General features: G+C 43.6%; 1 protein-coding gene and 1 long non-coding RNA gene across 2 annotated transcripts in view; one reads left to right on the top strand and one right to left on the bottom strand.

The window, feature by feature from the left end:
- Positions 1-12,080, top strand: part of lats2 (large tumor suppressor kinase 2) — a 30,018-nt gene that overhangs the window by 8,010 nt on the left and 9,928 nt on the right. The window contains exon 2 of the mRNA XM_019275556.2: positions 4,631-5,345. Coding sequence (XP_019131101.1) covers positions 4,980-5,345 — 366 coding nt within the window. The 5' untranslated portion in view covers positions 4,631-4,979. The remainder of the gene's footprint in view (positions 1-4,630; positions 5,346-12,080) is intronic.
- LOC109142295 (uncharacterized) lies at positions 2,960-4,623 on the bottom strand. The gene is made up of 2 exons (XR_002042948.2): positions 4,443-4,623; positions 2,960-4,342 (listed from the first exon to the last, which is right to left on the bottom strand). It is a non-coding gene; the product is annotated as an uncharacterized LOC109142295 (long non-coding RNA).

The following is a 12,080-nucleotide window of genomic DNA, read 5'->3' as shown; positions in this document are numbered from 1 at the left end:
TATATATATATATATATATATATATATATAAAATTCACAGTGGGACAAATAGTGCGTCTTCTATTGAGTGTAGGTTGCCCACGCTGCATACTGATGATTGTTTTAAATGTGCCATTTTCACTCTGTTGCAGGCATAAAGGGCCCCGCATAGTTTGGCACTGATGCAACCATGTGTTTCATTCAGGTGTGCTGCTGCTGCTGCTACTACTACTACGCTACAAACACACACACACACACACACACTGGCTCTCTCTCTTTAGTGTGACACGCTCGCACTCTGTTTAATTGCCAGCAGTTCTCGGTCTTATCAGTTCAGGTGTTTGGTTTGTAAAGAGCTCACCTGGCAGCGGGCAGAGGGACGTAGATGCCTTCAGTGCCAGGCGTGCTCGTGTGAGTGCCGAGCAGTAGACGGCCTGCAAGAAAGCAAATCATAACAGAAAGATTTATTTCGACATGTTACGCTGTGTTTCCTATGGCGGGAGGTCAGTTTTTTTTTTTAAGTAAACAATCAGGCCCATTGTACTTAGGTTGGTGCAACAGTATGTTGTCAGGTATCAGGCCACAGCTGGATTTCATTCTGTCAGGCAGCGTCAAGGCATCCATCAGGGAAGAACCACAGGGATGATGACTGCAGCCGGACTACAGACAGATGCTGGCAGATGTTGGCTGTGTGTTTTTATTGTAGACCAGCAGGTAACCAAGAAAGGTAAACAAACAAACTGGGTGGCAAAATGGCAAAAAAAAGAAGCTTGGTGATATATTTATAAGTCATGCTTTGAGTTGGATTTATCTTCTTATGTGTTTGGCTGGGCTTTCATTGCAGTATTTCAAGGATTCTAGCACCATCTATCCACTCAAGAACATTGCAAAATAAATAAACAACATTGTATCACACAGAAAGATGTTAAAGTCATATTTTATGGGGGAGTTGCACATCACTGATAGGCTGATCTATTTCCACCGCACTGAGTCTCTCACACACACGTTCTTTGCAGAAGATGTGTTTTCCTCCAGAGACATCTGTCAGGTCTGTCACGCAGGTTACATATTATCAGGATAAAGTCAGGCAATAAAGTTGGGAATTGTCTGAGATCCAGATCGTTACCGAAAGTGTTTATTCCCATTTCATCTCCAACATATTTTCACAACGGTCAAATTTGGTCTTTTTTGGTGAAAACAAACAAAGTGTGATAACCTTTTGGGAAAGTGAGTGAGTCGAGCTGTGGCAGTGTGAGCAACCTGCACATTGCGATTTTTGATGAGCTTTGACGAAAAGACTAAACCTGCGTCCTTTTTTAAGGTTTAAAGGACCAGTGTGTATGATTTAGTGGCATCTAAGCGCATGCAACCCCTCGCCTCACCCTCTCTTTCCCAGCGTGAAGGAGAAAATATGGTGGTGGTGAAAAATCAGAAAGGTCCTATCTACAGTCAGTTTGACCCTTCTGGGCTACTGTAGAAATATGGCAGACTCCGTGTAAGGGGACGCCGTTTGTAGATATAAAAGGCTCATTCTAAGGTTGATCATACATTAATGAAAACATAGTTATGAATATTATATTACATTTGTGGTATGTTCTTTAAATAGAGCCCTAAATCTGACACATGGGAGGTTAGGGTTTGAGTTGGGTCTGAGTAGAGATGGGCTTAGGTATGTACTGATGAAGGTTAGGGTTAAGTATGGAGGTTTGCAGTGTGTTTGCGACTCTATCTACGACTGACTGACGGTGTTGTGCAGTGTCTTTGCACACTTTTTTTCCTGTTAAGATTTTACCATTGGACCATGCCCAACATTCCTAAACACTCCTAAAGCCTGTTTCCAGACAGAGATCATCCATAATTCTAGTTTTGTTTGTTTTTTTGGCTTGTTTTGGTTAGCATAGACTGTCCCATGATTCAACGGTGGTATGAGTTTACTTGTAGTTACTTGTGGAATGGAATGCTCGTTGGTCGGACATGGCGCCTAAAGTATCACAGGAATGGAGGCAAGAGATCCCAGAGATGGGACAACATTTATGCAGCTTGGTGCACTTGGCTCTGCCCTACCCCAAAACCCACCATTATATAAAAAAAGCCAACATGTTTTTGTCTATACAAAGTTTTATCTGTCCAAACAGTGAGGGCTGTGTCCTTCTTAGAAATGGCCCAAAGGGATGAAGTCTGCCAGGGCGGTGGTGGGTGGGCGTGTAGTTCAACAGCTTCTTATGTTTGGCTACTTTTGGTGTGATCAGTACTGATAGACATCATTGTAACAGTACTGAGGCTGGCTACAAAACAAGGTCATCTCCATAAGACCCCATGTTAAAATGCCCAACAGTGACTTTTCAGGAACCTCTGGTTTATGTCAGGATACAACGTCCATGTATTATACTGTTTATAGGTCATAACATGTTGCAACTTTGCTTTAAGAATCAAAAGTTGAAATTTAAACAAACAAAAAGCTTTGACCAAATATTTCTAGCATTGTTTATGTCTGTGAGCCTCATAATTCTGAAGCATATGCAGAAGATCTGTGTGTAGCCCTGATATAGAAAATCACAGATTTGCTAGAGGAACTAATCATCATCATTCCTTCAACTCATCAATTTTAATGTGATGGGATAATCGTCACTCAAATAACCGAGTGAATTTCTTTTACAAACCAGCCTGCCATTTAGACCTGAAATACCACCAGATCAATTAAAGTTTGATTGTTGGAGAAGATTTTCAAACCGCAGCCGTGTGGAAACCTGTCAGAATGTGATTCTGTCTGGAGACCTCACATCACCTGCCAGCCAAACGCAAATCTTTTCTTCTTTGGGAGGAAGATATTTGAAGCTAGTGAACTGCTCAGTGAGCTGAAAAGCACCGGTTGGTCATGAAACCAACCACCCCGTCAGTTTCAAGGTGTTCTAGAAGAATACTTTAATTAAAAGGATGCCAAATCAAAATGAAACCAATAAATGGTGAAAAAAAAACTTAATGCAAATATAAAATATTTATTTTCCTTTCTACAATAGCAGATTTTTAAATCAGTGATTTTGAATCAGGTGACTGGTGTCTGCAGCGTGCACATCTGTTTCTGCACTGTGTAACTTTGTGCTGCAGGTTGCTGAAACTGCATCACAGGGAGAAAAATTCACTTTCAATTTCGATTACTGAAAAAATTTACATCATCTCCATTTTGTCACACTATATAAACTCAAGTCAGCTAAATATAGTCTCGTATAGTGTCAGATAAGTTCAATATATGGCCCTTTGGAGAAAATCAGATGTGGTCTGTCATTGTCAAAATAAGATGCCATTGCTCTTTATTACAACAGATGTCAACAAACAAAAACTCAATAACTTCTTTGATGGATTGCTATGAATGTGTACATTCATACTCTCCAGAAGATGAACCCTGTTGGCTTTGGTGATCCACTGACACCACTAGCAGGTTAACACTGTTTTGGTATTTATTGAAAAATGTCTCATCAATAAATGGATGGATAAGCTTGTCCAATACTTTGACAAATTGACCCCCACACCAGTAAAACTAATTCTTCGTTCCCGTCAGCCCCAGCTGTACTTTGTGTTACTTAACACCCTAAAACAAGATGGTGAACATTATAAATGTCATACCTGCTACACATAGGCATGTTCCCCACAATGTTAGCATGTAGCTCAAAGCAGTAGAGTCCCACACAGCCACTGGCATGGCTGCAGAGTCTTGATTTCATCCTGTGAGTGACCCCTGGGAGAATTGTGTTATTGGAGACTTTTATTGTCTCAGGGTGTCTACATGTTTGACTTCCATTGGTAATAAATCCACCGAATCTTCATTGATAATGCTTAACATTCCTGCAGTCAGTCAGTGTTTGATTCAAATGTTGTGTTTAATATCTGAAATGCCGCTTCCTGTCGTCTTTATTTAATTCAGCAAAAAGCCTTTCAAAGACTTCATTGTGTTAGTTTTGATCATTTTCCACCGTGCTGTGTGTCCTCACGTGAGGCCCCTGACAGGAACACATGCAGTTATTCCACACGTCATCCCATCTGCCTCGGAGGAGTGGTGCTGTTGTGGTAGACTGTGCAAGGACGTTCCTTCAGATAAGACTGTCTGGTGGTGTTAAATGTCCGATCACAGGGGAGCGTCGCAGGCGGAGAGAGTCGGACGCAGGCAGGGCCCGCTGACTTGTGCTGACCCCACACTGGAGCTCTGCGCTCTCACATGGGTGTTTACCGATGACCACGTAGCACAAATATGCAGTGACGGGGGCTGGCTTTTGCAACCGCAGCTATGCATTGATGGGGGCGCAGAGGGGGGGCAGGTGGCGTCGGACGTCCAGGTCTCAAACTGCTCCCATGTGATTTTTGTTATGTTCTGTAACAAGTATTGATATATTTGTTAATCTATACCCTGCTACAATATCCAAATCCGACATTTTTTAAATTCCAGAATGTCTGCATGTGCATTTTCTCACCTCCCTTTCTAACGAGCCGTGAACATTTCTGTTCTCATCTTTTTTAATTAAAAGCACAACTTTCCCGTGCTTGAGATGGAAACTGCCCACAGTTACTTTGATTTAAGAAAATAACAAAAGCACAAACGCTATGCATGACCACAGTCTCTCCATGCTCTAACTCCATCCATCCTTCCCTCCCTCCACAGGCGAAAATTGGCAGCATCATGGTTTGGCTCCATGGTGCCCTCGTGACTGGCTGCATTTCCTGGAATAAGCTGGAACCCGAGCCTTGAAAGCCACACCATGGAATGCCTGTAGTACCACACTTCACCTTCACCCACCACGCCAGCATCTGCAGGAATCAAAAAAACACAAAGAGACACAAACAAGTAAAGGGACACAGAGGAGGACTCCCAAATCCGTGCTCCTGGAGACTCTTATCTATTTAGGTCAGCCAGCTTGAAGGGGATCTTTTGGAGGGCGTAGGGGAGCGAGTGCCAGCTTTGTGCCTGTGTTTCCCTTTTAGAGTAGGTGCCTGCCCTGGGCACTGAGGCCATGAGGCCCAAGACTTTCCCAGCTGCCCCGTATGTGGGCAACACACGCCAGAGGCTTCAGGAGATCAAGGAGGGTCTGAAGCAGCCGGCTAAGCTGGTGAGCCAAGCCCTGCATGGGGGCAGCTCCCGGAGCGAGGGCAGCAGAGGGGCCGACTGCAAGAGCGGGAAAGACACGGCCAGCCGACAGCAGCAGCTCCGACCACCGCAGAAGTTCAACAACTACCAGAATGCCCTGCGGGAAATCCGCAAGTCCCTCATGCCTTTTGCCAATGAGTCGGGCCCATCGTCTGGGTCGGGACACCCCGCAGCTGCCGGGGAGGTTAACCGGCAGATGCTTCAGGAGCTGGTCAACGCCGGCTGTGACCAGGTGAGCCAGAGAGAATGTGTGTGTGGTATATGTCTAGGTGAGTGTGTGTTCCTGTCCTGGGCACGATGTGTTTCGTTGGTTGGACTCTCTTCATACCAAGCTGAGCATGTTTCTGATGTCAATAATTGTTTGAATTCTTTGCAGGAAGTGTTAGAAATCAGTGAGCGAGACTGCTTTATATTAGATGAACATCATTTTTTACTGGATTAGCCACTAAAACTGAATCACAAGTGATTAAAGTTGAGTTAAATTTCAGGAAAATGTACAACATAGTCAAAATGCATATAATTGAATATTCCAAGAAAACATAAAGTTGCAAACAAATCTCCAAACTTCAGTAAAACATATTGTAATGAATGAAAATCAGTCCAGACAAACAAAATAAGTAATATCTAGAAATCATAAATAAGTTACTATTTTGTCCTTTTTTTATGCTAGCCTCACATTTTTGTATGGCCGTATATTGTGCCACGATGTATTTTTACACCCCCTCTGTGTGAATGCGAGTCATTCACAAGAAGCAGAGAGACAGTGGATGTATTGTATTGTATATTAATACTGTGTGTGTGTGTGTGTGTGTGTGTGTGTGTGTGTCTTAGCAAGCGTTGCTCTGTTGCTGTAAATCCACTTCAGTCTGTTTGAAGCCTCTCTCTGCCTCCTTCAGTCAGGAATTTTTTAATGAAAGCTGTCGAGAGTGCCACACGCTCTTAGATGCAATACAATACAAGTCGTCCCTGCCAAGTGTACGCTGCGGTTACGTAACGCGGGCCCGAGCGTTGAAATGTTGAAATATCAGGTGGGTTTCCCAACCCGGGCTGTTTGGCATTCACTCCCTGTGTCCTGCTCGGGGAATGCAAGAGCGCCATCGGACGAATGAGGAGGAGGGAGAGCGTCTCCATGGGAGGTGAGGGCCTCCCCTCCAGACACGTCATGTGGATGCTGTTACTCAGGGCTCACTTCACTTCCTTTTGAGTTGAACGAGAGCAGTCCAACTTTACATCTCCAAACCTTTAGGGCCGTTTTCCCTGATCTCTCATATTTACAGCTTAGGTTACATCCGCAAGGGATTAAATTGGTGAAATGGTTTTGACGCATGTCCCAAGAATCACTTTTTTTTATGCTGTTTAAACACTGCAAGTTTAAGTGGACTACTACAGTTCGTCGCACCTGTCACATACGAGGCCAAGAAATTCATCATGTGGCACCTGGTTGTTACATTGGGGCCGATAACAGGGCAAGCAGTGTTGTCTTGGTGGGTTTGCTGCTGCAGTGTTACTATTGACGATGAAAACCAGGAAGTCCAGTTTGGAAGCTTATTCCATAGAAACTGAATCCTGGTTAAAGGGCTGGAGGACAGGGCCCTGTGATGGAGCTCGGGCATGTGAAGAATGCTCAGCTCAAGCCTATGCAACAGAGCAACAAAGAAATCCTCCCCGCTCCAGTGAAGCTATGAGGCTGCCCATGCAGGGAGAAGCTGCGGGGCCCGAGCCAAATCGATTTTTGAACTTATCACAGCCGTAAACACCCGCTGTTTGCTGGTAGCTGGGCCTTTTTTGCTCCGCGTCTTGTTGCTCCCTTTATACAGCTCTACTTTTACTTGAGTAAGATGGGGGGACATCTGATTTGCTCTCTTCTGCGGATGGTGACAGTTGTTTTTAGAACAGCAGAAAGACAACATGGGGATCAACATAGTAAACAAAACAAGTTGTTAGTACCCAACATGCTTTTAGGAGCTCTGAGAAGAAACCACATATCAGGCCTGACCACTAAACATCTTGGAACGATGTCATGATTGATCATGTCATGAAATTAGCGAGGTCTAAGATGATATCTGTAGGTCCAAATTTGATTATTTATCATCTTTAAAATGGAAACATTTTCTCCTGTCTTTCAAATGAAAGGCCCAGTGGCTATACTGGCATCTAGCGGTCTAGTCATCTCCACCCTCTCCTCCCTAGCGTGGCATTTCCTGTACGGGTGGCCTCTCACACCCATCAATATTTCTGAACTGTTTATTGGCCTCCTCCAATCCGATGTTGCTGTTTTCTCTCCTTCATACACATTCTGTTTGTGTTGTTTCGTCTTAGTATATCAGACGTTGGCGTGTCAGGAGGGGATGGACGGCAGTGCTCCCCCAGTGCGTTTCAGTCGAAGATAATAAAAGAAACTGTGTGACAGTAGCCGCCATTTCCTCAAATAGTTGACCTCCATTGCTGCCACCATTGTAAACGGCCCAGCGCAGTGCGGGCCCAGTCAATACAAACAGGAAGTGCACATTCAATGGCAGCAGGGTGGAACAGTTCCTCCTGCTCCAGTCGAGTCACCACCCAAGTCGCCAACCCCCCCTCCCAACCTCTGTCTCTGGTCAGTCAGACGCTCTACTGTCCCTCTGTGTCTCTGTACATGTGTCTGTGTTTGATCTGTCCCCACTAGAAACGCATACTGTGAGTAATTGTTTTGATTTTTTTGTAAATAAAGTAAATTTAACAATATGGTACCAATAAAACTATGAGTCATAAGGAATCCAATACTTATTTTAACTTGAGGCCAAGTTTCACTCACTTCAGACACAGTGAGAGCACAGAGCAGAAGATGTTTACAGAGATGTTCAGCATCAACAAAAGTGCGACTAAATCACTATGGATTAAAGAACTGGATGTTTTGTCCTTCTGGCTCTTGGACAAACAAAACTCTGTCACTTACACTCTTCAGCCACTTCTGCAGGTACACATGAACAATCTAATGTGCTCTAATACAACAGACCTGCTATGAAATATCCTTTTACAAAGCTGATAATGTTTCAGTTTTTGTTGACGCTGTCAGAGAGGTAATAATTAATTGTATCTTCAATTTCAGACCCTTTTTTAAAAAGGTTTGGAAAAACTTTGAAATAGCAAGTCAGTCAGTTTTTACAACACTGATGTGAGAATGTGTCTAATCAAATGTGTTTAGTAGGTCTGTCCCTTGCCCTCTGATGTTAGATCTACCCGTTGAACACACACCACAGTGTGTCTTTGACACACAAGTTGTTCTCTCATCAGCTGTACACACACTTCACTGTACTTAAAGTGTGTGTGTGTGTGTGTGTTATTAACAACACATTCAGACACATTTCAGCCCCAGCTGTTTCACTGTAATGGATTTTGGCTCTGACATACTTGAGCCTCCATTTTTTATTTTTTTTTTAATAAAGGTTACCGAGCAGTTTTTTTAATCTATATTTCCGAGCCATCGTGGCTGCTGTAGCTCAGCTGCCATGACTCGAACACCCCTCACCTGATTTGTCCTTCACCTCTTCTGGAGGCAAGCCTGTTCCCCCAACACAACTCTGATCAGCTTACCCCGTCTTCCTCCTCCTATCCGTCTTTCCAGTCTTCTCCAGCTGCAAATTACAGAGCAATGTGGCTTGTTACATAATCACTTTTTTTTTTTTTTTTTTTAAAGGAGGAAATGTTTTGGAGGGGGAGCGAGGGTGGGCGGGAGGAGGGGTGGCATGCCACGCATTGAGATGACAGGGAAAGAAAGCAAACGAAAGGAAGGAGGGGGCGCGCTGAGCATTTTCCTTTTTAAACTTCCTTTAAACCTCTCGGCCTCCCTCACAGGCCGCCTACTGTACGTACAGGACAAACTGCGGCCAGGCAGGAATCCGGCGCACGCTAAGCATATTAAAGCCTTAGACGTGTGAGCAAGCAAACACTGCGGTGTTTATGTAACGACGAGGCCAACGAGACGTGACTTGGAAGCAGCGTGCGTGTGTTAGTGTTTATGGTTTGTATGTTGGGGCAGAGGACGTGGCTTTCCTCGGCTCACACTGTAATAATTTTATAACGTAAGGCGTAACCTCGCCGAAGCATTGCAGCACAACTTGTTTGCAGAGCCCCCCCCTTTTTTTTTTTTTTTTTTTGCACATCGCTGCCATGGACGAGGAAGACGGCACAGGTTTCATGGCGCTCTGTGTGGAAATGATGCATGCATGTCCCGCTCGGCACATCCATCCATCTGGACTCTGCTCGTGAATGTCCTCCATGTGGCTTTGATTTGCAGGGTCCCGTAAAGGAATGTGTTTCAGAATTGGGTCAAAGAGACAACTAATATATATTAAAAAAACCCTCTTGGCTGTTGCCCGTGTGTGTGTGTGTGTGTGTGTGTGTGTGTGTGTGTGTGTGTGGTGTGTGTGTGTGTGTGTTGTGTGTGTGTGGGTGTGTGTGTGTGTGACTTTTGTGTTAGTGCTCGGTATGTATCAGAGCTGTGTGTGAGTGAAGTTTGCAGGCTGGTGATTATGTGTTTGGGATAATTCGTCGGCTTGCGGCCCGTAACCATTATGACAAGGGTACAAATGCGGCCTGGATATTTTCGACACACAGAGAGAGAGAGATGGGAGAACGACTATCCAGAATGCAAATAGCTTGAATTCCTGCTTCCTGGGCTGAGGAATGTGAGCGAGGAACATCTGTCGCCATGACAGCCGGGGTCACCAGGACACCGCCTTCACACAGCACACGCACAAGAATGATCCAAGAGATACAAATCAGAGTGTTTCTGTGTTTTGACACTTGAATATCTCTCTGTTTTAATTTGACTGTGATATCAGCTTCAATATTTTTCAGGTATGTTTTGAAACCAAATATTTTAGATTGGGGAAATAAAAAAATAAAAAAAACTGGCACAATAATTTATGAGACACAATAGAGCGTAGGTATGGCCATCACATCCTTTTTCCACAATGTGCCTTGAACATTCAAACACACATATTCGGAGAGCCTAAACAAAACCCAATATTCATTATATTTAGCCCTGGAAAATCTACACAGAGCTGAGTTGCATTTCAAATTAGTATTCATGTTTCAAATGATGTAGTCCACTTCTATGTGGTTTATACTGTGACCCTAAAGATCCCTTAACCATCCTAAAAAGAGACCAAAATATGTTTGCAAGTGGAAAAGGTTAAAGGAATTCATTTCCTTCAAGCTCTAACATTGTCTTATAAAGGCAGAAACTATACTCTGCATATTACACCGTGTAAACCATTAACAACTTGCCATTGTCGTGCCATTAGAGTAAATTGTAATTTGAAAGAAAGAGGTCTGGATGAGAAGCAGGAGGAGAGCACACGAGGTAGAAAGACTGAGTGAGCGAGAGAAGGACATAATGTGACATTACTGGGCGGCTCTGGCAGCCAGCTCTCTCTGCTGGCTACACAGGAATGCAACAGACACACACGTACACACAGGAAACAAAGTATAAACAGTAGTGTGTGTGTGTATGGTCAGTCCTGGGCTCAGAGACTTGGTTATGTATGTGTGTATGAACATGCAGATGCAATGGGAGTGAGCAAGAACAGACGTGTGCACACTGAATGCAGTAGTGTATTTACACCTATATAGACACACTGTGATGCGCGCACACATAAACACACACACACTCACACTTACTTACTTTACAGAAGGCATAGAACCTTTGTGGCCTTGGCATTTCCTGGCTTTGAGAGCTGACTGCCCTCGGCTGCTGCGAGGTCCTACTTTTAAACCATTTATGTTTGATTTAGTTTCCACGCCGCAAATACAGCTGGCCAGTGTGTCCGAGAAACCGCAGGCAGGAGGGGCACAAAATGGCTGCACAGGGATACAACTTTTCCCCTCCGCTGTGCTTGTACTCTCAGTGTAACTGTCTACAGAATGTCTCAATGACTTATAATATAACACGAATAGTGGTTAAATGTACAGCACATTGTTTTTATACACATAAATGGGATGGACAGAATAATAGAAACATCTGTCAGTGTTCAGTTCAATAGCACCACAGACCGCAAGTCTCCAAAGTGAGCACACAGTCGAATTAACACCTCTCTAAAACAGGTTCAGCAAAAACAAACATTATAACCATCACGGAGGGAGGATTTATAGCAGGCTGAAACTTGCAATGAGTTTACAGTGCAGTGACAGTCCGGTAATAAGTTGCTCCAAAATGTCCTAAAGGAAGAAAGAGCAAATGAACTAAAGTGAGAAGAAGGAGCACTTAAATTTGATTTAAAGCTCAAGTTGCTTCACATTAAACATCCCCAGGACCGCTGCTTCCATGCATAGGAACAAAATCGAGTTTTACCATTTTGGTCCTGACTCGACTCACCGCCCTTTTGACTACTATGACCAGGCTGCTGAGTGATTTATAAACTAGCAGCAGCACTTTAAAAGTTCTCTAAAACGGTCTTGAAGCCATTGTAAAGATTTAAGAGTAGGAATAATGTGCTCAGTTCTCCAGGTTCTTGTAAGAAATCTGGCAGCAGCAGCTTGAATGTGCAGCAGTTGTTTTTTAATGGTCTTTTTGGGAAGAGCCATTGCTATAGTCCATAAAAAGCTCATATGTGTGTTACAACAGGGAGAGACCCAGTTTTTATATTCATGCTATAAAGCTACAACTACATACTTAAGATAATGAGTATTCAGATACTGATGATCATCATACTGTTGGCATAATGTCAAGGTTTCTTACTCATTAATTAGTATCATTGGTAACATCTACATTGACCCCCGCTATACCTTGTCAAAATGGCTGCGGTAAAAACAGACTATTATTCTAAGTTAAAGAACCCAGAGAGCGAATGAATTAAAAAACTTCATCTAATGTCATCTGTAAAAATCAGAAAAGCTTTATTTGTGGCTGCTGTTTCTGCATGCGGCCTGCAGGGGCACCTGAATGCAGACTGTTGGAGTCAGAGCAGGCCGGGTTGAAATGTCT

Source organism: Larimichthys crocea, chromosome XVIII, assembly GCF_000972845.2.
Source record: "Larimichthys crocea isolate SSNF chromosome XVIII, L_crocea_2.0, whole genome shotgun sequence".
Classification (NCBI taxonomy): Eukaryota; Metazoa; Chordata; class Actinopteri; family Sciaenidae; genus Larimichthys; species Larimichthys crocea.
Note: the sequence above shows the minus strand (reverse complement) of the source record. Positions and strands in the feature narration are given on the sequence as shown.